Genomic DNA, 25915 nt, shown 5'->3' with positions numbered 1-25915 from the left:
ATAATTGCAGGTTTTCGGGTCTAGCGGAGTGGGAGTGTTCGGGACGTATAGGAGGCGATGAGATTTGGTAGACAAAAATGACGTTGGGCATGATGGGTAGTGGAGATGATGCATAGAGTGATCTTGATGATTATTTGAAGACTTGGAGAGAAATAAACTTTAAATTTGCAAGATGCGGGGGAATATTCAAGCGTACGTAAATTATTAATCGGGCGAGTTCACGAGCTTTGGAGGACTTAGAGAGGTCAAATTGGGCTTAAAATGAAGAAAAACTTGAAGAAAATGGGCTAGGAGGTGATTGGATTCGACCTGGGCCAAGTGGGCTAAGCTATGGAGGCCCAAAACCTCAAAGATGCTACATCCAGGGACCACCCGCGCAAGAGCACGCGGGTCGCGCAACCTCCTGCAGGGGCAGTTTCGGAAATTCTTCTTTTGAGCTATTTGAGGAAGGTTGGTGCCCATCTTTTGCATACTCTTGGACATCCGATTTTTGAAGATTCTCTCTGGAGTTTTGAAGACTTTTGAAGGCCAAGAACCCTTGAAGAACATCATATTTTTACCTCTTGATTCTTGCTTAATGTTTGGTACAAATTTCTCTAACTTTGTTTCTTTGTGTTTAGCCATGCTTGGCTAAGCTAATCTTGGTTGATTTTTGGTTAATCCTTTGAACTTTTCTTGAATGTTGAAGAATCCATGAACATGTTCTTGAATCTTTATGGGAATGTTTTGTGTTTTAACATCTTATCATTACTTGTATGTTTTAGTTCATGAGTTTAAATGTGTTTGTGGTGATTAGTTGGCTAATTTCTTGATTAAGTAAAGGATCCTCAAATTAGCAAGCAACAAATGATTTTTGTGTTGTTTTTGCTTCACACAATCATAAAAACATTTCCTCCAACATGGTGGTGAAAGCATTTGACCCCTCTTGGATTTGGTGACTTTTTGGTTCTTAATGCTAGTTGACTTTCACTAATTACATGCTATTTGGAATTAGTGACTTTGACTAAGGAAATTGTTATGAGCTTCTCTAGCCATTTTAACAATTAAGAAAAGTCTAAGTAATCTCAAGCTCCTTGGATTACTATAGCCAAATTGAGGATTTAAAACAAGTATTGCACCATTGAATTCTAATGATATGTTCATCAAAAGTCAAAGTGAGAAAACTTTAAGTCAACCATCTTTCCCTTATTGATTTTACATCAAATTCTTATTTTTGTTGCAATTGTCTATTTAAATCATAGTTAATTCTAGTTTGTTTCAAGTATTTCAAAACATCAAAACCCCCATTTTTAATTTATTGTCATATTCCAAGTATTTTACAAAGAGATTTTTCATAGAGTTATCAAATTGAACCAATCTCCATGGATTCGATCCCTTTACCACTATACACTATTTTAGTGTGTAATATTTAGGGTTATTATTTGTGTTGGTCTCGACAACCACCACTCGGCGAGTCAGGGAGTGACCTGCCGAGTTGAGTCAACTCAGGGTTAATTTTGACTTTAACTGGACGTTGACTATGACCTTGACTTTGACTTTGACCAATGTTAACCCGTGGAGGGGATTTAGTATGGAATGGTATCTAAGATATTGTTATGTATAGGGTGTGGGTAGAGTCGGTGACTGAACGGAGACACTTCAACTATTCACACGATATCGAGGTGAGTTTTCCTCCTGGATTGAACGGGTCGAAGGCACCAAGGCCGGACCGTATATGTACCTGTATGATTATTAGTCGAGTATGGGCGGGGCCCGTATCTCACAGTTAGCCGAGTGTGGGCGAGGCCCGTATCTCATAGCATTATTCGATTATGGATATATAACTAATTGATAGATTTAGTTATACTTGTTGTTTGTATGATACTGTAACGCCTGTGTTTCTGGGCCTATCATTAATGTTGATATAATAGTCTAGGTTAACCTTTGTAACCCGTTGTGAAATAATATAAGTGTATTATTTGAGTATTATGTGTTTTGTGCTTAATTGCTTAATTATGTGGTTTGATTAATTAACAATAAAAATAAGCGTCAAAATTTAAGTATAAAATAAACTTGATATCTTTGGATAATGTTGTAGTAGTTGAAACAAGGTTTCCGCAGATATAAAGAATGCCGAAATCCGAGTTATAACGAAGAAGTTATGACCTGTCGAAGTTTCGCGACAGAACCGGCAACGCTGAATGACGTAAAAAGTGAAATTTGCGTTAGAGCGATATTTAGCCTTAGTGATCTAAACGAGAATCGAAGATCTCGTTGTTAGTATCGAAGCAATAAAAAGTTAGGCGAGAACGGACGTTAAACGAAGAAGTTATGAATTTATAACGAAATTTTCTGTCCCGGCCTATTAAAAATAAATAATAAAAATAAAGTCAAAATTAGTCGACGGAGTCTAAATGAAAGTTGTAGAGCGTAGTCTCACCTTAGCATGGATATAAAGAATGTAAAAAACGGAGTTCGTATGAAGAAGATATGAATTTTCGAAGTTTATTAAATAATTTATAATTAATTTTAATTATTAAATCCCGGTATTATCCGAAGACGAGTCATCGGACTCATCCGAAGTACGCCCCGCGTACACCGAGGTATGTCGACACTCGCACTCGAGTTCTTCGGTACGTAAGCAATGACGTTTCGGAGCAGTACGCCCCGCGTACTCCGAGGCTCCAGCCTCCTATAAATAGGATGCGAGGCTGCCGAGTTCTTTTGCTATTTTTCTCTCTTCTCTCTCCTGTTTTACCTCGATTTGCGTGCCAGTAGTACCCCGAAGCCCCAGTAATATTCCCGAGTCCCGAAGCAAGTCCCGAGATCCCGAAGATCCCGAGAAGTGCGATTTCCAAGCCGAAGCTCTGTCCACGAGAAGTTCGATTTTTGTAGAGATCTTCCAGATCTGCTGAGGATTACTACTTCTACAAGCCGTAGTGCTGTCCAATCATCTTCTGATCAAGTGAGTGTGTATTTACTTTCTTCTAACGCATAATTATGAAGTATTTAATACGAAATACGTGTTATGTGTATAGTTTTGTTGTTATGTACGTGAATGTATATCCACTCTCTTCAATCTTATAGATCTGATTTGTTTTCTATGAAATACGTGTTATGTGGGTATGCCTCATCTGTTATGTGAAGTATGAATTGGATTAAAATGCTATACACGTTTTAAACTATGTATAAAAATATATATTTTTATCTACTAATATGCTGGCTAGAACATGGGTAGATAGTTGGTGTGTAATAAACAGATGAGAGGCCTCAATGTTGTTGTTGTTGACCTAGCTATTCAGCGGAGTATGGATAACGACCACATACTCCTTCTAGACAGTCTCATGGAACACTAGCAGGTTCATAACCTATAGGTGTTGTGAACGATGTGTTCACCGGTGTACTCTATCCCCCTCATGGTTGCCTTTGGGATATCTATTGTTGAGGAAACCCCTTAGCAGTAATGTCCGTCCCAATGAAAATCCTAGATTAGGTCCCTTGAGATAGATGTTGTTTTAGGGACGTAAAGGGATGATAACGGGAATGGGTAATCGGGATAGTCATTGGTTGGTGAAATTAAATATAATTTATTTATTGTGGGTTGAAAACCCTATATGCTCACCAGGCTCCCAAGCCTGACCCACTAAGTTTTATTTGTATTACAGGAAGTGGCGCAAGGGCGTAAGATGGATGAATCATCGAGTTGTTTTGTTTACAAGTCTGTATATGTATATATTTGTTGAATGACTTGTAATGTTATCGTTTATGCTTTATTGTCTGTATCGGAACATGACACCCCGAGTTTTAATTATATAATGAAAATGCATCTCTTGATGAAATGCTTTGATAAATATTATTTTATCATGTTTTGTTTTGGAAACAAATTCCGCAACACTTTTAAATCAAAAGGATTTACTCTGAAATTATTTTAAAAAGCATAAATGAAATCGGTCTTTTCTGGTCGTGATTTTGGGGATGTCACAGATACTTGTATGTATGTTTAGTAGCTGAGTGTGGGCGGGGCCCGTATCTCATAGTTAGCAGAGTGTACGCCGGGCCCACATCTCCTAGTTAGCTGAGTTTAGGCGGGGATCATATCTCCTAGTTAGCTGAGTGTGGGCGGAGCCCATATCTCATAGTAGCGGAGTGTGGACGAGGCACGTATCTCCTAGTTAGTTAAGTGTGGGTGGGGTCGTATCTCATAGTCAGCGGAGCGTAGGCAGGGCTCGTATCTCATTGAGTGTGTCACACCCCGAAAACCAAGGCGGAAACATTTCCGAGGCGGACTCCACGTTGAGTATCAAATCCAATGCACATAGTAAGCAAAGTAAACAACCATTACATTACATATTAGATTTTACATCTATTCAAAAGTAAAGTTGTTATAAGTGTTATACATAAGTTTCATATCAACAAAAGTAAATACGAGATCTTCAGAACGCTCCGTCTTTTCCAAAAAGGATCGGGTACCTGTCTAATGCGGACCTGAGAATACAAGCAGTTTTAAAATCAGCATAAAGCTGGTGAGTTCATAAGAGTTTTTGTTTTCTGAAAATGTACAAGTTTCCTTTAGTTTTTCCGAAAAAGTTACGAATCCAAGAAAATCCCATATTTTCTTATATGTAAATTTTAGTTAAGAACCACATTGGATAGTTTAATACGTAAAACTATATACTGAAAATCATGGGATTACTATCCCGTACCAGTTATAAGATAGTTTAATATACAAAAAACTATAGATAGATATATGTTGAAAACCATAGGACTATCATCCCATACTAGATATAGATTCAAAACCATGAGATTATCATCACGTATTAGATATAGATTGAAAACCATAGGACTATCATCCCGTACTAGATATAAGATACAAAACCATGGGATTACCATCCATACTAGATTTAGTTGAAAAACCATGGGATTATCATCCCGTACTAGATATAGATTGAAAACCATAGGACTGTCATCCCGTACTAGATATAAGATACAAAACCATGGGACTATCATCCCGTACTAGATATAATAACTATAGATAGAAAGTAGATATGAAATTTAATCCGTGAATAAACTTATATTAATACGTATTGTGAGTCGGGTAACCATGCTGATACAACAACGAGACCTCCTTGACGTTTGTCAGACGTCGGACGATATCCAGAATTTGTCACCCCAGGCGTGCCCGCCTAACTGTAGCTAGCAGTTTAGGTGTGGGATTGTCAGTCCCGAATAGATCTATCCACAAATTCCACGCTCTCCATCCAGGAGACTCTGGTTACACTTGCGGGGAGGATTTAGTAATAATAATGACGAACCTCACAAGCTAGTATATATTATTCATGGTGTTCTCGAACGTTATCAAACATACTAATCGTTTAGAAACATACTACAATATAAACAGTTTGATACAATGAAATGATCTGGCAATATAATCTAATTAAACAGAGATAAACTGAATCAGACATAGTTTATCTATTAACTTTACGTAAGTCTATATTCGTAAAAAAAGAACTAAAGATCCCAAATTATTCCCATAATAATTTAATTGGTTTGATTGTTTCCTTTACTGAAATTCACGTGGTTATAGTCGAGAAAACATCCCTCATGCTCAACATAATACATAAGGGGTAAATATATTTAAAGGTTAGCCAGATATCTATAGAAATACATCAGTATTAGGTTTTTGAAAACATTTGCAGTTTTGCTTGTATTCTCCCCCCCCCCCCCCCTGAAAACATTGAAAAACACGGAAAAAGGGTAGGGGTATGAACTCACCAATCGCGGAATGTGTCGGTTTGGATGCTAAACGTCAGCTCAAGGCTTGAAAACGCGCGTGGTTCCTATGTAATGTGAAATGATATACAATGGTATCTAATTATACTTTAAATCACTAATTAAATATGATTATACACTCCAAGACGCGAAAACACTTCGAATCAAGTGTTTGGAGTGACCTGGGTGACATCTAGGGATGTATAAGGCTTGGGTATGGAGTTTACCCCTCAAGAGTAAACTCACAATAGGGTTTACAGCCCTAATGACCCATTCCCCATGAGTTTACAGCCGTAAACTCATGGTGGGGTGTTCTACGGTGCTAAATGGCCTTATATGACTTGGGGAAATTGGCTAGGATCAAATCTAGGGCATAGGAATGGATAAAACTCACATGTGGACCATTTGATGGATTTTACGGCAGTAAACTAGGAGTTTACGGCCGTAAACTCTCCCACACTCAATCCCTTAATGTTTTGGTGGTCTAAGGTCTCTTACAAGTGTTTCTAGTCAAATCTACAAGCCATGGAATGAGTTTAAGGCACCATTTGACCATGTTTTAGGTGTTTACGGCCAAAGGAGATGTTCTTGGGAGGTTTACGGCCGTAAACATCCATGGGGGTAGTTTTGGCATGATTTAAGGTCCTTAACATGATTGTGGTCGCTTCTATACTCATTTCTAAGGCTTGCAGTGTGTTTAAGTGGCATCTCAACACATAAAAATGAGTTTAAGGTCTAAGGAGATGAGTTTACAGTCCAAGAATGTTCTTGGGCCGTAAACTCAAGCTTGTCCCTTTTGTATAAGTTTTGGAGCATTTCTTGAAGTGTTATAATGTTATATACTCTCACGGAAGCTTGTTGGAGGTGTTTAGGGGCAAACTAACACCTTAAAATGAGTTTACTCCTCATGTATTGGTGTTTACGGTCCAAGCATGTGCTTGGGCCGTAAACTCATGTTCATGCCCCAAATGATGAGTTTAAAGTGTTCTAAGTACATGCAACTAGGTCTTTAAGTCATATCTAAGCTCCAATGAGGTTTGGAAGGGTTTTATGGCACAAAACCCCCTTTTTCATGTGTTCACGGTCTAAGGAGTTCCCAAGACCATAAACACTTGTTTATGATCCCATTCCTCATATAATTCACGAATTAAGGTCAAATGTGTTTTACTAGGAGCTAGCATAGTTACCTTGATGATTTGGAGCTTGATTTGGATGATTTTGGCTTGATTTCGAGTTTTAGAGAGAGAAAGTAGAGAGAGTGGAAAGGCTTCAAATGAGGCTCTCTCAACTTTATATATGCTGAAAGTTTGGGACACGGTGGAATTCTACCCGATACTGTCGTTAAACGAGGCTTTTGGTCGTACCCGATTTAATTATTTTTATAACTCAACGGAATAAAACAATTATTTTTCCAAATAATACATTGGGGCATTTCCACGGATTTCTAACGTATTTGGACAATTATTAAGTCATAATAACAAACTTAAAATTAATGACTTAAACGAACGGAAACAATTGTGATGAATTTTTAATGACGGAAACGGGTTACGACGACGGAACGAACTTCGGGTTGTCATGGATTTCTAACGTATATATTAAGGTCACGATTAACATAGTTTAAGGAAACATGTTTGGTTGGAAAATGCATGTCTATTCATTTTTCGTTTCTGTCAGTACGATGGAAGGTTCTGTGGCAAAAATAAATGATTGATTGAGAATGATTCCCCATTCTCATATATTTTTATTTTTTCAAACATATATATATATATATATATATATATATATATATATATATATATATATATATATATATATAGACACACATACATGCCCCCCCCACCCACCCACCCCCACACACTAGTATTTCAGTCCACGCTTTCCCGCGAGTTTTTACGTATTTTTTTTGCGTATTATGAGTAAGAAATGATTAAACAGTTGATATTTTACAAAGTTCAAAGTTTATGGGTCAAAGTAACATTTCAAAAAAATATAGGTGGAAATGCATTTTATAAAATAGATGAGTAAAAATCATATTATATATACTACGAAGACAAGGGATAAACACGTAAGTCTAGAAAACGAAATGATAAAAGTCATATTTTACAAAGTTGAAAGTGGAATGAATGAAAGTGAAAGTCTAGAAACGAAAGCGAAAAAGTGATGTTTTACAAATTTGAAGGTGGACGGATAAAAGTGATATTCTAAAAAGTAAAATGAGGAAAAATTTCTTTTAATAAAATAGAGAGTTTGCAAGTGACACATTATACAAAGTTAAGGGACTAAAGTTGCATTTTACGCATTGATATATATATATATATATATATATATATATATATATATATATATATATATATATATATATATATATATATATATATATATATATATTATGGGGACGGAGGATAAACACGAAAGTGTAAAAAACGAAGGGATAAAAATGATATTTTACAAAATTAAAGGTGGATGAGGTGAAAGTGATATTTAAAAAAATGAAAATATGGAAAATATAATTTTAGAAAAAAAGGGCTTGCAAGTGACAAATGATATATAGTTGAGGGATTAAAGTTGATGCTTATTTATTAACATAGTTGTACATTGTGTTTAAATTGTTATACTTTTTAGCTATGGTGTTTTGTCTCACAAACCAAAAGTTAGAATATATATATATATATATATATATATATATATATATATATATATATATATATATATATATATTCTAACATTTGGTTTGTGTAACATCCGGTTTTTCATAACAGGTATTAATTCATGAAATATAGATATTATGAGTTGAGTAAATAAGATAAAACCGTAAGTTGCTTTATTTTTAGAAATAATATTTATAAAAAGATAATTAAATATTGTTGTAGAGCTTGTTGAGAGGATTCAGTGGATATAAAGATCATCGAAAACGGAGTCTGTATGGAGAAGTTATGATCTTTTGAAGATTTGATGAAAGTACATTGCTATATTGAGAAGGTCAACGAAAGTCAATTCAACGGTCAAACCTTTGACCCTTACGATGTGAGGTATGTTTCCTCGCGACGTGAGCATCATGAATCGGCAAAAACACATGGCGAAAGAGCACGACACGTGGCAGAAACCGGTCTAAACATGTCTCACGACATGAGAAGTAAATGCTCACAACGTGAGCAAGCCCAGACTATAAAAACGAGTCCTTTAAGTTATTTTGGAGGATTTCGGCTCACGGGAGGAGAGATGTTGCTCGGGAGCTGTTCTCTGGAGTCTATACTGGAGATGTTATACCGTTATACCGGGCATGTGGAGCCGAGATACGAGATCTGTTGTGGTGTTACCATGTAACGAGCCAATAGATAGTAGAAGAGCAAAGCTGAGACTGGAATAAGTATGTCGACTAATTAGGTGATTAACACTACTCTAACATCCATTGTCGTGATAAATGTGATAATTATTATATGGTTGATTATTATTGACAATACGTAATTGTGGATTGAGATATTGAGAAATAGATAATTATTGAGAGATTATATTATGTTAATAGATTGATATTTGATTAATGAATATACTATAATTTTAAGATAAAACTTATTTGATAGATTGGTTATGGATCGATATATTGAATATGAGGGAGGTATTGATTATCGAGAAGATAAATATTTGAGAGATAGATTATTACAGATAGATAGATCCCTTGATGAAATGATTATATTGGATATGTGACAATTATGTGAAATTTATATAATTTGCATGAGTTGTATGATTTTATGCTTTATCTTATTATATAACTATGTTATAGTAGTTGTTATTCACTAAGCTGTGAGACTTATGTTTTTGTGATAATCTGTTTTGCCGGTAGATTTATTGTGACGCTCGGCTCGATCCTGTGCTTGCTGCCAGCACGATCCTTGTGATAAATTCTTGTATGCCAGAGTGCCACTATACACCAAGATTATTTGTAAAACTTTTAAATGATTTTTTGATAAATTTGGGTGTACCTTGGTAGAAAAATCTGGGTGTACAGTTTGCGAGACAAAACACTATAGCTAAATCACTACCATTTCCTGCTAAAGCCTAGACCCAAAAGAACCTTTGTTTCTTTCAGCCACCACCATAACCATTCCACCTCTTTAGTTGATCCATCGGGTACACCGTCTTCTACGTCTAAGCATCTATTACCGGGAAAGAAAGAGCAACAAAGTTGAACGTGAGTAGTCCGCTGATTTTCTCTCTAAAAACCTAGACCCAAATATAGTGTATGACTATTTGGCGCCATCACCATTGTTTGCAGCGTCGATATACCAATTTTCGTGGGCGTCTCCTTTATCATACACCACCCTTGAAAATCGATTCTATCACCAACAATTTCACTAGTGGTCACAACCTACAGCTCTAGGTACACACAAGAACTGCATCTCTCCATTTCCACCCATTTCCCCCCTTGGTTCTCTTCCTCGTCTCCCTAATCACCACTTTCTCCTAATTTACACTAACAAAACTTTCATTTTTTCCACCCAAAATTTCGATGGTGAGGGCGAACATCGATCCTGAAGGAATCATCGGTGTTTGTATAAACTGGAATGCCTGGTCTTCTAAAAAAATTGAAGTCAACAAGTACGTCATCCCTTTCGCCACCTCGATCTCTCTGATCCGATTTCACCCGCACATCCCTACTAAGCCTTACACACCTCTCTGATGCAAGACCTGTTATGTCGTCCTTAACCTTTCATTTGATTCTTGTACCTATATATGTACTCAACATTGATATGTGTATGATCAAGGAGGAATTTGCGTTTACGAGATCGAAGTTACAACAAGCGCTTGAATTCTTTATAGAGCATACATTGGTGGGGTTTGTTTCGTTGGTGGTGCACCCAGGAAAGGGTTTCAGAAGGGGGTATTACAAAGTGGTGGGTTTCTAAATTCTAGGTTTGAAGGTGTATACCCATTTGCCATCTTTGTTTCAGATATGGAACATTTTGTGATATGTTTTGATGAACACGATATGATATGATATGATATATATATATATATATATATATATATATATATATATATATATATATATAGAGAGAGAGAGAGAGAGAGAGAGAGAGAGAAAGAGAGAGAGAGAGAGAGAAAGAAAGAGAAAGAAAGAAAGAAAGAAAGGTGAACCTTATATTTTTAATTAATAATACTTTAAAATAAATATGAAAAATATAAAAAGTGTCAGAAGGGATTTTTTAAGTTTTTTGAAGGACCAAAATCATAAGCAAACATATCAAAAGGAACATCAATCCAAAAAATTAGGATTTAGACTAAAATCCGAAAAAAAAAAATACATACAATAGGGATTATTTTTACAGTTTTGTCTTTAATTTATTAGACCATTTATTACTTTTGAGAACTAAGTTACACTTTTACATTTACTTAAAAAAACGTGTATAAACAAATTTGTCAAATATTTAAAAATAATTTATCAATTTATACGTAATTTATCGAAACATTATTTTTTCTAAAAGTTTCCTATTTTTTAAATAGTTTTTTCAAAAGTTAGTTTCTAAGGTATTTAATTGACAAATAAAAACTTAAAACAAAATTTCAAAAATATAAACTAACTTTGAAGGTTAACAACATAAAAAAAAAACTTCTTATTTTGATATTTTTCTCGTATAGATATCCAATTTTAATTTATATATAAATACTGACTCAAAATATATAATATTGTTAGGTCTATATATATATATATATTTTGCAAAGTTCGGTTTTTTCTATTTAGTTTGTGTTTTTGGTCGGAAAAACATTTGATTTTAGTTTCTATGATTTAGTTTCATTTTAGGGCTAAATTATAAATTATAGAAAATGAATTTTGCCGTGTATTTTTTTTTTTCAACACTAGAAAATACCAAAATGGAATATTTTTTCTACCTAGGGTATGTTCGGCAAAATTAGTTGCTAACGCGTAGCGGTTAGCGGGTGGCTGGTAGTAGGTTTGGGTAACGTTTGATTTTGGAACGTTTTGTTGAAAGCTACTTTATGTAGCTTTTGATTTTAGAACGTTTTGTTTAGGTTAAAAGTTAAACGCTCGTGTCGCCGAACAATTTTTATTTTTTTTTCTTTTTTACTAGCATTTTCTTAAAAACTAGAAGCAAAACGCTCTCAAACACTGCGTGCGGCACATTCCTAAACATCTAAAAATCAAATGACTTTTCAACCTAATAAAAGGAAACAAAATAGTAAAAACCGAAATCAAATGATTAAAAAAAACGACTTCACAGTTTAACATCGACACTGACATATATCAATAACTATCGTAGAAAGAGAAGGAAGAACAAAACTAGTATTTTCATATCATAATTATTGCAATAGAATTTTATCCAAAAATAAACTGTTTCTAAAAAAAAAAAATTAATTAAACAAATAAACCAAAAAAATAAAAAAAAATAAAATATAATGATTGTTTACGACATTAGCTTTAATTTTTGGCCTACTATATTTATAAAAAAATTCAAAGAAGCAACAGAACAGCTAATCCCATAAATAGGGTTTCTGATTGCACATAGCTGGCTGTAACTGTGTAGCCCTTCTGTATGCTTGCTTAATTATTGCTCTCTACTCTGCTACTTTCATTATCATTATCTCTCCAAATAATATAAATATTTATCATATATATATATATATATATATATATATATATATATATATATATATATATATATATATATACACCCTCATCCGCTTCCATTCTCCACACCATCCTGTCTCACTCAAATCCTTTAAGGTATACATTCTTCACGACTCTTACTCTTTTAAACTCGGCTTCCCCTCACAAGTTCCTTTCTTTTGATTCTTCTTTCAGTAAAACTACTAAAACAAGAAGGATGCAGCGTCTGGTGTGGCTATGTCTGTGTGCGTTAGCAATGGCGGATATCGCCATGGGAGCAGCTCCAAAAAAGCCGGTGGCTGTGCCTTTTGGTAGGAACTACGTACCCACCTGGGCATTCGACCATATCAAATACTTCAATGGTGGTTCCGAGATCCAGTTGTCTCTGGATAACTACACCGGCACCGGCTTCCAATCCAAAGGCTCCTACCTCTTCGGCCATTTCAGTATGCAGATTAAAATGGTTCCCGGAGATTCCGCCGGCACTGTAACCGCCTTCTATGTACGCCCTCCTAACACATTTCCCGTTTTATGTAATACGTACATATTATTTAAGGTAGTTTAGCTAATATCTTTCATAAAAATGGCAGCTTTCCTCCCAAAACTCGGAGCATGACGAAATAGATTTCGAGTTCTTGGGGAACAGAACAGGGCAGCCGTACATCTTACAGACTAATGTTTTCACCGGCGGGAAGGGTGACCGGGAGCAACGCATCTATCTCTGGTTTGACCCCACCAAAGCTTACCATTCTTACTCTGTCCTCTGGAATCTTTACCAGATTGTGTAAGTTATTATAAAGAACCGATTCTTGATTTCTTGTCTGAAATCTGAAAATGTCGCCGGAGATTTATGAAATCTTGGATATATTTGTATGCAGGTTTTTTGTGGATGACGTTCCAATCAGGGTGTTTAAGAACAGCAAAGATTTGGGAGTGAGATTTCCATTCAACCAACCGATGAAGATATACTCGAGTTTATGGAATGCCGATGATTGGGCGACCAGAGGTGGGTTGGAGAAGACCGATTGGTCAAAGGGACCTTTTGTTGCAGCATACAAGAGTTTCCACATCGACGGCTGTGAGTCATCGGTAAATGCTAAATATTGTGCGACCCAAGGCAAACGGTGGTGGGACCAGAAAGAGTTTCAAGATCTCGATGCTTATCAGTGGCGCCGTCTCCGGTGGGTGCGTCAACAGTTCACCATTTATAACTACTGCACTGATCGGAAAAGGTTCCCGACCATGGCTCCGGAATGTAAGAGAGATCGTGATGTCTAAATTTCATAAATTTCCACTCGATTTGCATACATTTTATTATATATAATGTATTTCTACGGTGAGGATGGGATTTAGAGGATAAGATCCATCTTATTTGCTATATATGTATTTTATGTTATTGGATTATTCCTTGCATCTCATATAATAATTATTATTTTTTTTATCCTGGAGTTGTGGTGATGAGAAATAAATATTCAACTGTTGGTCTTACATATTCTAAGCACAATTAAATTTTTTATCTGGAGTTGTGTTGAGTTGATATAAATATTCAACTGTTGGTCTTACATATTCTAAGCACAATTAAATTATATGCTTATAAGGCCTGCATATAGAAAGTAATGACTATACAGTTTTAGTTTGTTAATTATGGATTTATAGTTTTCTTTTATTATTCTATATTATTTTATATTAATAAAAAACTATCCAGCATCCGGAAATGAAGCAAGTTTAAATGCTTTAATAAAGTAAGTTTTGTGTTAATATATATTTTAAAATATAATCATATATTCGAATAGGTAATATACTTGTTACGTATCTCTATAATATTCTAGTAAAAAAGATTAAAAATTAATGTTATAATAGGAAATGATATATAAATAGCTATTTTATGTTATGGATTATTCCTTGCATCTCATATAATAATTATTATTTTTTTATCCTGGAGTTGTGTTGATGAGAAATAAATATTTAACTGTTGGTCTTACATATTCGAAGCACAATTAAATTATATGCTTATAAGGCCTACATATAGAAAGTAATGACTTCACAGTTTTTAGTTTGTTAATTATGGATTTATAGTTTTCTTTTACTATTCTGTATTATTATTTTATATTAATAAAAAAACTATCCAGTATCCGGAAATGAAGCTAGTTTAAATGCTTTAATAAAGTAATTTTTGTGTTAATTTGTATTTTTAAATATAATCATATATTCGGATAGTTATTATACTTTTTACGAATCTGTATAATATTCTAGTAAAAAAGATTAAAAATTAATGTTATAATAGGAAGAATATAAATAGATATTATAACACTAAAATTATAATATTATAGTAAAAGATATTAGAGTTTAATGCTAAAAAGAAAATATAAATAGATATTATAACATACAAATCATTTATTTAGAATAAATTATTTATAATTTTAGATTGAACATTTAACAGATTATTATTATATACATAAATAAAGATGTAATAACTATATACATCAAGATTTCATAACTTTCAAAAAAACTGATCATGCATTTTTTGGATGCGAAATCTATGTCAAAACTCAAAAGAATATCAGAGCATCATTTCCACCCACAATCAGACACCATTTTCAGAAGGAAAAAACCTCTTGGGAAGGAGACGAGAGAAAGAGAAATAATTGAGAGAGCATTATCGTAGATACATTGCAGGGGGGAGAAGAAGGGGCTTCTCTCGCCAGCAAAATATAAATCCCTTTTCCACACCAATTTGTTTCGTTTCCATCATCTTCAATCTGCCTGATCGTTATTAACAATCTCGGGTTGCTTTGTTTCCTTGGCCCCATCTACCTTCAAGAAAAAGGTTAGGTTTTTCTCCTTCGTAATGCATTACGATCAATAAACAAGAATTTAGATTGAATTTCATATTGATTTTTGTTGTAGGATATTTGGGGCCTTTTTCAGGAAGCATCGCAACCTTGATTTGGCCATGAAGAGAACCAGCCTCCCTCGTGGATTATCCGATAGGCAAAACAGCAATATTGACGCCCCTCCACTCCGCCTCTACCAAGTCTGGAAAGGAAACAACGTATGATTACAAATTTATGATCCACTTTTCTTTCCTTAATCCCTCTTTAACATGCACATTTTATCAAACAGTTTATGGGCAATGCATGTTGATTCACTTTTCCCACTATTAACACCATAAACGTTTTTCATCTTTAAAGTGGTGGTGAAATCGTCAAAATTGCTCATCCTTCTATTGTTTTTTCTTCTTTTTCATTTTGCAGATTTTTGCTTGCGGAGGTAGATTAATATTTGGTCCTGATGCCAGGTCCCTAAACCTTACAATCTGCCTCATTGTGGTTCCAGTAATCTTGTTTTGCTCCCTTGTTTCTCAAAGTCTTTTGGTTCACTTTCCCGATACTATAGGCCTTGTTTTAGTAGCAATTCCTGCTGTCTTCACTGTATATGTGAGTCGTGTTTCCTCTTTTCTACAAGATTGGCTATTGTTAACTACTATGGTTTTGATTCTTTTCAAATGCTACAGATTCTTATCCTTATCTTCCTTGTTTCTGGAAGAGATCCTGGCATAATCCCCCGAAATCCACCATGTCCGGAACCTGATGATGATTGGGATGCCTCTAGCATCTCTACCGACTGGGCAACAGGTCATAGTGGTCGATTTCTACCACCTACAAAAAGTATTAGCGTTAACGGAACAATCGTTAGGGTCAAATTCTGCAACACTTGTCTGATTTATCGCCCACCAAGATGCTCTCATTGCTCTGTTTGCAATAACTGTGTTGAACGCTTCGACCATCATTGCCCATGGGTGGGCCAATGTATCGGCAAGGTAGTAAATGGTTATAACTTTAGGGTTTTATGGGGTTTATGACTCTTATCTACATCTAATGATTCAAAATTGTAAATTTCAGAGAAATTATCGATACTTTTTCATGTTTGTAACGGCAACAGCACAACTATGCCTTTACGTTTTCGCCATGTGTTGGGTAAACATCATCATGACTATGCAATCCGACAATAACACTGTCTCCGAAGCTCTTCTGAAGTCACCGGTATCCATAGCTCTCATAACATACACGTTTACAGTTTCATGGTTCGTTGGAGGCTTATCTGCTTTTCATCTTTATCTCGTCATCACCAACCAGGTCTTCCTCCTACTCTTCTTTCCTTCTTGTTCACATAAATCTTTCAAATTGGTATCTTAAAGTTTTGATTTTTATGCAGACTACTTATGAAAACTTCCGGTATAGATACGAAAGAAAGAAGAACCCATTTAACCATGGATGTGCGCACAATTTCAAGGAAACACTCTTTTCAAAAACACCCCGTTCCCAAAATAATTTTCGGGGGTTTGTGAAGCCGGAAGTTTATATGCAGTTCAACAGTTCGAAATACTTTGGGTATGCATTCAGCTTAAACTTTTCCAAGAAAAGCTATGACACGGATATTTCTGAGGATTCAAATGATTTTGAGTTGGAAAGATGTGAGACGTTTGGAATGGATCATTCAAGCAAATGGGGCTCTGCTCCTGATTTGCATAGATTGGCATCAAAGTTTATAACGGAAAATGTAAGCAGAGATAAAGAGAAGAGAATTGAAGGAGATTCAAGAGAATAGAAAGGCAAAAGAGGTAGAATAGGTGTCTTCCCTGTAATATGAAGATGAGGATTATGTAAAGATAGAGGACGATTTTGGGACCCAGTTGTTTACAACAGACAACATTACAACATGTGAATTCTAGTTGGTCTTTTTGAACAATGATTGTAAATAATGGCCTTTTTGAACATGGGTGTACAAATGGATGTATATTACGATAATTACGTTTAATGTAATGTAATGTACTATTTTGTACTTTTGTAGATGACCATTTCACAAGTGCATAATAAAAAGTGAGAAGTAGCTCCACTTTACAAGAACAAGAAGTACATTACCATTAGCAATTGCATGTAAAGAAACTAAAAGTACATTAACATTACCATAGTGTCAAATTACATCAGGCTAAGGGGAGTGGTAACATTTATAACACCTTGCCACATCAGTTTTTTGAGTGTCATCTCGTTTTTCTTCATTTAACACATAATCTTCGCATTTTCTAGGGAGTGGTAACACTCTTAGCACTCCATTTTTTTTTATTTTTTTCTATAATTTAATTAAAATACTTTATTTTAATACACAAACATATTTTATACACAAATATTAATCAAATTTTATTTTTTTTAAACCACCAACAATTAATATAATATAAATCAATTACATGAAAATAAGTATAATATTTAAGTGTTAGGTCCTTTTGGTTCTTTTAAATCAATGTTTGATGTTTGGGACCAAATTTGTAGGAAATTATCAAATGAGGGTTAAAAAGATTTAATTGAAATCAAAGTTTTTAGAATGTGACTATATTTGTAAACAGATTTGTAATTAGCGTAGGAATCATTTATTTGGAAATGAAGTTTTGGAATGAGAAATGACTTGCTGGCATACACATGTGCATGAAAATTGAGAACCAGTGAGATGCATACCTTTCTTTCTCTCTCTACTCGTCAAGTGGTTAACGAATTGAAATTAACGAGTCCTCTGGTAAGTTGTTGGGGACGTTGTTTAAACATTGCTAGCGAGGTTAGTAAGCATGGTGGCAACCCCCACTCCTCTTAGCCTTAGTTTGTTGTCAAAGTACATGACCATTACCAATAATGAAAGTGCATTACGACTACCATATTAATCAAAGTGCATGACCATTACCATTACCGAAAGTAGATTCCTAATATCATCACTGAAAGCATTACCATTAGAGGAACAATACATGAAATTACATTAGGAATATTGTTAAAGTACATCACCAAAATACAAAACTACATAAAATGAATCTTAACAAAACATAGTAACACATCTACGACAACGTCATTATACACTCTTTTATAAATAAAATTTTCTAAACTATGAACATTATTACCATTACTAACATCAACACTAATGTCAGGGGTGTTCAAATATATCTGTATCCGAAACATCCAATCCGAATATCTGAAAATCCGATCTGAAATTTCGGATATCCGGTTATTGGGATTCAAATAGTAAATTTAAGAATTTTCGAATATTTCGGATATCCGAAATCTGAAACTCATATTCATGATTTTAGTTATTTTTTAATATTTTGTTAAATTAATGACTAAAATGTAAATTGCAAATTCTTTGGTTTGGCCAGAGCAACCCACATGTAAACATTGTCCGTCTAGATATTTTCATATAAAAACTTGATCACACTTTCTAACCTTATGATTTTTTACTATTTATCTAATATTTAAATAATCTATATATCAATTAAAGAATTGACTAGTTAACCTATAGTAAAACTTAAAAGTACATATACCATATACCATATATATATATATATATATATATATATATATATATATATATATATATATATATATATATATATATATATATATATATATATATATATATATATGATACGATAAATAACTGCTTTTGTTTGCTATACATATCTCATGTAAAATTAAAAATTGAAATCAACTATAAAGGCAAATCGAGGCAAATCATTGTTTTGATGTAGTTTTTGTTGATTTATTAACGAATTTATTTAATCATTAATCATAACATTTTATGTTTTGTAATTTGTTTCATAATTAATATTTTCATGGGTTGTTATTTGATTATAGTTTTGTACTCGATTGTTACAAAATTACAAAATTTCGGATATCCGATCCGTATCCGAAAATTCGGATATCCAAAATTTCAGATACAAATTCGGATATTAAAAATCCACTATCCGAAATTTCGGATATCCGAGTTTCTGTATATCCGGTTTTAAACACCCCTAACTAATATATACCAAGGAAGTTGTAACATCCGGTTTACCAAGTACACTGTTTTAATTATTTAAATTAAGGATTTTGGAGGGACTCGACGAGTTGGTGCCTCAACTCGTCGAGTAGGGTCGCGACTTAGTGATGTGGTTAATGAATGGTCTCGACGAGTCGGAGAGATGACTCGCCGAGTCAGCGTTGTTGGCAGAAACCCTAATTCTCTCGGGTTTAGGCCTATTTAAAGGCACTTAAGGTCTCCTTTTGCGGCTACCCTTCAGAGGAGAGAACCCTAAACGAGTCCTGAGTGCATTGGGCAAGAAAGATAGCCATGTTGAGCTTCTTGGTAGGTGTCTTGCAAGGAAGAGGAAGGTTTCAAGCAAAAGGGGCCAGAGGAGGTTGTAGATCTGCGATTTGCAATAAAGGAGCATCAGTTGGAGATATCAATTCGGACCGCTTTTCTTCCCTATTTGAGTAGATCTTTCTTTTGTGGATTAGGGATTGTATTATCTTCTTGGTGGGGTTTTGAATACATCAAGCCCCTCTTATGAGATGATAACATAGATCTGGACCTTGGAGGGTCCAGAGAGTCTGAAAGTGGGAAGCCATGGTGAAGCAACCATTGGGCTTTGAAGCTAGGAACCATTAATGGAGTTTTTATGGTTTATAATGCAAAATCCAGCATGCATGGACATCAAGATCGGACCTTTGCGCGAATTTTAGGTCGTAGGAGGTTAGATCTATGAGTTAGAGCTACAGATCCGACCTCCGGTGGTTGAGTGAGTAATCCAATGGAGTTGACTCGCCGAGTCCATGGGATGATTCGACGAGTTGTAGTGGGTGTGACCTAGGAGTCTTGGCCAATGTTGACTCATCGAGTTGGGAGTCAACTCAGTGAGTTGAGCGAACCCTAGGAAGATCATGGAGAATTCGAGGGGACTCAGTGAGTCACAGGTGTGCACTCGGCGAGTCGGGTCAACATGGAATGTTGACCCAATTTGACTTCTGTTGACTTCATGAGTAGACCAGTAAGGGGCAGGTGGGGCCAAAGAGGGGTAAAATAGTCTTTCACCCATACTGAGGGTGAAAAGAGGTAAAGAGGATTTAAAGTATAAAGAGTAATAAGGCGGATAATGATTGAGATGCTTGTCTTATGTGTTAGTCCAAGATTTACCGAGTGCTTGTCGGTTACCTGCTAACTGAGGTGAGTCTTTTCACTATATGTTACCTAGAGTGGTATTTATGTGTGACCGGAAGGTCTTATGTGCTTACTTGAGTTATGCATCTTGTCCATGTGATATTATGCTAGGAGTTATTTAGACCGGACCGGAAGGTCCAACGATTTATGAGGCCGGAAGGCTCAACTAGACCGGACCGGAAGGTCTAACGATATATGAGGCCGGAAGGCTTAACCAGACTGGACCAGAGGGTCCAACGAGCTTGACCGGACCTAAGGGTCCAACGAGTTGTGGGATCGGAAGGTCATCATAGGTAGGCCTGGAAGGTCTACCAGAGTTGTGGAGCCGGAAGGTCCACTGAGACACATCGACCGGAAGGTCTCGTAGAGTCATAGCCTCGAGTGGCTTGTTATATGTATGTGGTATTTTGGGGAACTCATTAAGCTTTGTGCTTACAATGTTATGTGTTATGTGTTTCAGGTTTCTCAGGATCGCGGAACGACACCGGCTGGATTATACACACCAGAGAAAGAGTTATGTTTTGAGGATCCTGAATTATTAATGGAGTTGTGTTTTGTAATTTGAATAAACGATATTTTTGTACAATATGTTATGAAAAGTATGTGATTTTAAAATGAAAAAAAATGTTTGAAAATTTACGTCGTTATAAGTTGGTATCAGAGCCTTGGTTTGAGGGATTCGGATTCGCCTTCAGGTAAATCTGGACTCAAACTGAGGATTTGAGAAAACATTTCAAAGAAATGGTTTTTCTAAAGAGAACAAGAGTTTCTAAGACAAACGAGAAGGAGCAGTGTGTACAATCAGCCAGAGCCCGAACGGTGATTTCCAAAAATACCATTTCTTTTTTGTTATAAGATGTTTATGAGATATCATGCATGATAGAGATAGGCTAGGTATTCCATATTTTAGGACTAAAGTGGCATGATTTGTGATGCCTTAGCCTAGGAGTTGCTGTTATCTGTGATGTGCTTTCGAGTATGTGTTGAGTAAGAGTATCCACCAAGAATATTTCAGAGATAGAACTTCAAGTAGAGGAGTAGTCTAGGAGAGATACCTAGATAATATCGAAGGATGCCTACTGAGAGAGTAGTTATATGCCATGTGGGGTAGAGTGCTTGAGTTCGGTGACACCTGTTGTGTGTGAATAGAGCAAGTGGAGTTATAACCTAGAGGGGTTTTACGTGTTGATGGAGATTATTCGATGCCCGAATGTTGCTTGCTCCGTGCTTTGTGGAACTCTCGATGATGGGAGTCAGCTGCTAAGTGAATCTAACGATATTCAGGAGGTAGATAGTTAGCATCATTAGGAGTTCTTCATCACCTGATGGCAGAGAAGTGTGAGCACCTAGGAAGAGCCTAGGGGGTGACCATGGCCAGATGAGTGCGCTGACAGGATAGAGCATTTCGTTGGCGAGCGAACACGTGTAACGAGGTGGACGAACGAGAAGGTGGCGCAGCTACTTAGGAAATCTGGGATGGTCTGTGTAGAAAGTATGTGTAGATGTGGCAAGTAGTATGGCTCGTACCACTGAAAGCAGAGGAACCATACTTGGTGCAGGGAGTATTCTGGAGATTCTAAGGGGCAAATTGATTGGTGATGTCATGGTTTGAGTACCATGCTAAGTGGCAGATTGATTGGTGATGACATGGTTCGAGTACCATGATCTGTAGCATATTAATAGGAGATAACATGGATTGAGTACCATGGTTTATAGCAGATCGAGAGGTGCCCACATGGTTCGAGTACCATGACCCGTGGCGGTTAGTGTTACTAGTTCTACCAGTTATTTCGTTATGATTGGTTAGACAGAGATCGGATATGATAGAGTATGAGGTCAGAAAACCATATGGAACAAGTTCCAATGAAGCATCCATTGTGAGGGAAGTCAAGATGATTCTAAGTCATTTTTGGTGAGATGGCAAATTCGCAAGACTCAAGGATGAGTAGAGATGGCGTTTATGGAGGATTGTGGCATGAGTTGAGCAATCAACCGATAGTGGAGATGTCACCTTCTGTGACTTGGGTGGTATTATTTCCGTTTCCTATGGGAAACATAAGAGGTGTTGAGATTTCGGTTTTTGAGCTTGGGGGTAAAACCCTACGGGTTAGCATTGATGGCGACCTTCCATCAGAGTATTTGGGCAGTATGTCTGCCGATAGGTAATGATAGAGCATGAGCAGGTTATCATTGGGGACTGAGATGGTTAAGGACAAGGATATACCCTATGTAAGCATAGTAGGGCATGTATTAGTTGCAGCGACGGACAATCAAGAAGAGGATATTGGGGCGATGGCTCTTATTGTCTATGATGAGTATCGAGTGTGGTAATGAGGTCTCCGCTATTATTACAATCCACGTGATGGAACTTTGGTTGAGGAGTATGATAGTTCATTATCTTCAGATTAAGAGTCATAGTTACTAATGGACAGTTGAGATGTCCGGTAGTGGGATGGTATGAGATTCTGTATGATTAGAGGCAATCATGATGAGAAGTTTCTAAGGATTTCATCTGAGATTTGGGATATTTGGAGTTTTGGGGTATCTATCATGGAGACCATCGAGCATTACGAAGTACCTTCCAAGAGTAAGTGTGATGTTCCTGGTGGAAACAGTTTGTGGGATAGATTATTGGTGCGCCAATTGGTGATGGTTTGAACCCTAAGTGGGGGAGAATCAGGTATTTTACTGAGAGGATCAAAGATTGTTCAAGAGCGGTTAGGGAGCTGGATAGAGACATGTACTATGGATTCATGAGAACAGGGTTATTGGTGCTCAAGGTGAGTTGTTGGGGGAGTTAGCGCATTTTGTATGCGTTCAAGAAGGGATGAGTGTCTGCATGGCAAGTGGCTGTTGGTCAGAGGCCTTGTGGTAGATAAGAATTTTTCGAGGTGGTTGGTTCGTAGGGATACTTCGGCAGTTGGGAAATTTTGTATCGATGAATGGATTATTCTATGCTCTTTGGAAAGGGTAAGAGATGATCGGGCAGCCAACTTCTGGTTCGACATGCTTAATCTCGCTTGGTTTTGAGCAATAGATAAAAGAGTTTTGGAGGGTCATCTTCGTGTTCTGAATCGTTGGTGATTTCTCTGTGTTTCAAATTGGGAGATGGAGTATTCTGGGGTTACAAGTAGCACGAGAGCAAGATCGGTTGCGAGATTCCGAGGAAGCGATGCAGTATCTGAGTATGATGCCATGAGTATGAGATCAGTGGTAGAGTCAAGACACTGCGAGGCGATGTGATGGTGTATCGGGGTATCCGAGTTTAATTTCCTAAATCTCGGATTATTTTGAGTTTTGAGTTTGAGATGGCAAGTGATGTATCAAGTTTCTATGGTTCCAGTGGGAGCCCTTCGACCAATTGACATCAAGCGAGATTATTCGAGAATGTGGGTAAGTGTGTACACCTATCTATGGTTGGTCCGCAGGGCATGAGTTAATGATCGCAGAGTGGCGTCGACCTGAGGATGAGATTGTGAAGTGGTAAGAGCAAGTGCGGTAGGACTGCGAGGAGCTGCAGTTTCAATAAGTTAGTGCAAAGGGGTGTGGTGATGCTACGGGGAGCCATAGTACTCACTATTCTATGAGAGGTCGTGGTGATGCTATGAGGAGACGTAGTACTCACTAATCAGTGATAGGTCGTGGTGATGCTACGGGGAGCCGTAGTACTCACTAATCGGTGAGAGGTTGTTGTGATGTTGCAGGGAGATATAGTACTCGCTAGTCAGTGAGAGGTTGTTGTGATATTGTAGGGAGCCGTAGTACTCACTAGTCAGCGAGAGAGTGTTGTGATGAAGCACTCTCTGATTAGAGCATGACGCAGAAGAGTTCTAGGCTTGGGTAGCCCAAAGATGTGAGTATTTGGAAGCTTGGTGGTCGAACCATAGGTGGGACTGGGGTCTCCATATTTTTCGAGGATCGTTATATTCTGAATTGAGTAGTGGTTGTCGTAACCAAAGGGGAGTGGATAAGTAAGGTACGCATGGGTTGCGGATCATGAGTCATGAGTTGAGCGGTTCATTGGGATGAGCGGTTCCAACTCTAGGTCAGACCAAACTCTCGAGATTGAGTTTGGCTCTGGTGATGCGTCGGGCAGGAAAGATGAGATTCCAAATTCAGAGATGATTTCCATGTTAAAGGCTATTAGTTGTCATCTGGTGTCTTAGACCAGTGTAGGTCAGTGCTTGGTTTAGGAGGTACAACAAGATGCATGGAACTAATGAGTCGTAGACGACAGAGCTCAGGGGTGAGCCGATCTTCGGTGGGGATTTTAGTATTTGCTTGGGATAACGAGAATTTCGTGACTGGTGTGTCACATGGGACCGAGATAGTCGTTGAGAGGGGGAAGGCGGCGAGACGTTTTGAGGCATGTAGTAGGTAACCTTTAAAGGTTCCGACTGTAGGTTCGAATGTAGACCAGGTGTTAAATGATAAAAGAGATATCTGTGAGAAAGTAAAGGATTACGATTTTAGAGATTGAAGACTTCCAAGCGAGCATGATTATTTCTCTTGTGTTTGAGAACAGGGTGATGAGAGTCTATTGTTCGGATGGGTTCTAATTATAGTTCAATGGATGAGCCCCTGGTGGGATGCGATCCCTTTCGTTCCTTGGGGTGTGATTCAGATCGTTTTGTACGTTTGGTATGAGTGATCGGTCACCGATTGTTGGACTTGGTCTTGTGTGAATCAGTGGAGCAGTGAGTTATCAGGGTTGGTGTTCGAGGAGCATATATCATGGTGATAGCTTGAATGGGTGGTCTGGCGGCGGTCCAGGCCACTAGAGTTTCCAGATTTTGGGAATATCAGGAAGGGGTATCTTAGCGGAAGAAGGGTTGGTTTGATTATGGACTTGGGAATTTCTGTGTGGATTCAGGTGTCCATGGAAAAAGATGTCAGTGTGGTAGGAAATCCTTTCGGTAGTGCTTTTCGGGTTGCTGGATTTAATCTATGTGTGATTAAGGAGCGATTTCGAGGGCAAAATCTAATTCAAGTGGGGGAGAATTGTGACATCCGGTTTACCGAGTACATTGTTTTAATTATTTAAATTAAGGATTTTGGAGGGACTCGATGAGTTGGTGCCTCAACTCGTCGAGTAGGGTCACAGCTTGGTGATGTGGTTAATGAATGGACTCGATGAGTAGGAGAGATGACTCGTCGAGTCAGTATTGTTGGTAGAAACCCTAATTCTATCGGGCCTGGGCCTATTTAAAGGCACTTAAGGTCTCTTTTTGCGGCTACCCTTCAGATGAGAGAACCCTAAACGAGTCCTGAGTGCTTTAGGAAAGAAAGAGAGCCATGTTGAGCTTCTCGGTGGGTGTCTTGCAAGGAAGAGGAAGGTTTTGTTGGGTTTTGAGCATTCTAACACTCCTAAGTGTACATGCAACCCTAAATACCTTGGATCTATGTTTTCTCTATTATACATGCAAATAAGAACATCCAAGGTATTATCCTAACCTAGCATACAAAACAATGACTATAGCAAGATAGAATACATACCTCTTGATGTAGCTTGATGTCGTCAAGCTTTAAGAG

The 25915-nt window shown here is 36.9% G+C and overlaps 2 protein-coding genes across 2 annotated transcripts; both read left to right on the top strand.

Moving 5' to 3' along the window:
• The first annotated feature begins 12398 nt into the window (after positions 1-12398).
• On the top strand, positions 12399-13811 carry LOC145034982 (xyloglucan endotransglucosylase protein 2). Its single transcript, XM_078983559.1, has 4 exons — positions 12399-12487; positions 12566-12872; positions 12961-13154; positions 13249-13811. Exons 2-4 carry the CDS (start codon positions 12588-12590, stop codon positions 13646-13648), a joined length of 879 nt encoding a protein of 292 aa, XP_078839685.1. The 5' UTR covers positions 12399-12487; positions 12566-12587; the 3' UTR covers positions 13649-13811.
• Positions 13812-14878: 1067 nt separating this feature from the next.
• Positions 14879-17212, top strand: LOC145034981 (putative protein S-acyltransferase 7). The gene is made up of 6 exons (XM_078983558.1): positions 14879-15197; positions 15278-15422; positions 15625-15807; positions 15885-16190; positions 16273-16506; positions 16586-17212. The coding sequence occupies exons 2-6, from the start codon at positions 15324-15326 to the stop codon at positions 16976-16978; spliced, it is 1215 nt and encodes a 404-aa protein (XP_078839684.1). The 5' UTR covers positions 14879-15197; positions 15278-15323; the 3' UTR covers positions 16979-17212.
• The last annotated feature ends 8703 nt before the right edge of the window (positions 17213-25915 follow it).

The sequence above is a fragment of the Lactuca saligna genome, chromosome 3 (assembly GCF_052625555.1).
Source record: "Lactuca saligna cultivar CGN05327 chromosome 3, ASM5262555v1, whole genome shotgun sequence".
NCBI lineage: Eukaryota > Viridiplantae > Streptophyta > Magnoliopsida > Asterales > Asteraceae > Lactuca > Lactuca saligna.
The sequence above is the reverse complement of the archived record's forward strand: the minus strand, read 5'-3'. Positions and strand labels throughout refer to the sequence as shown.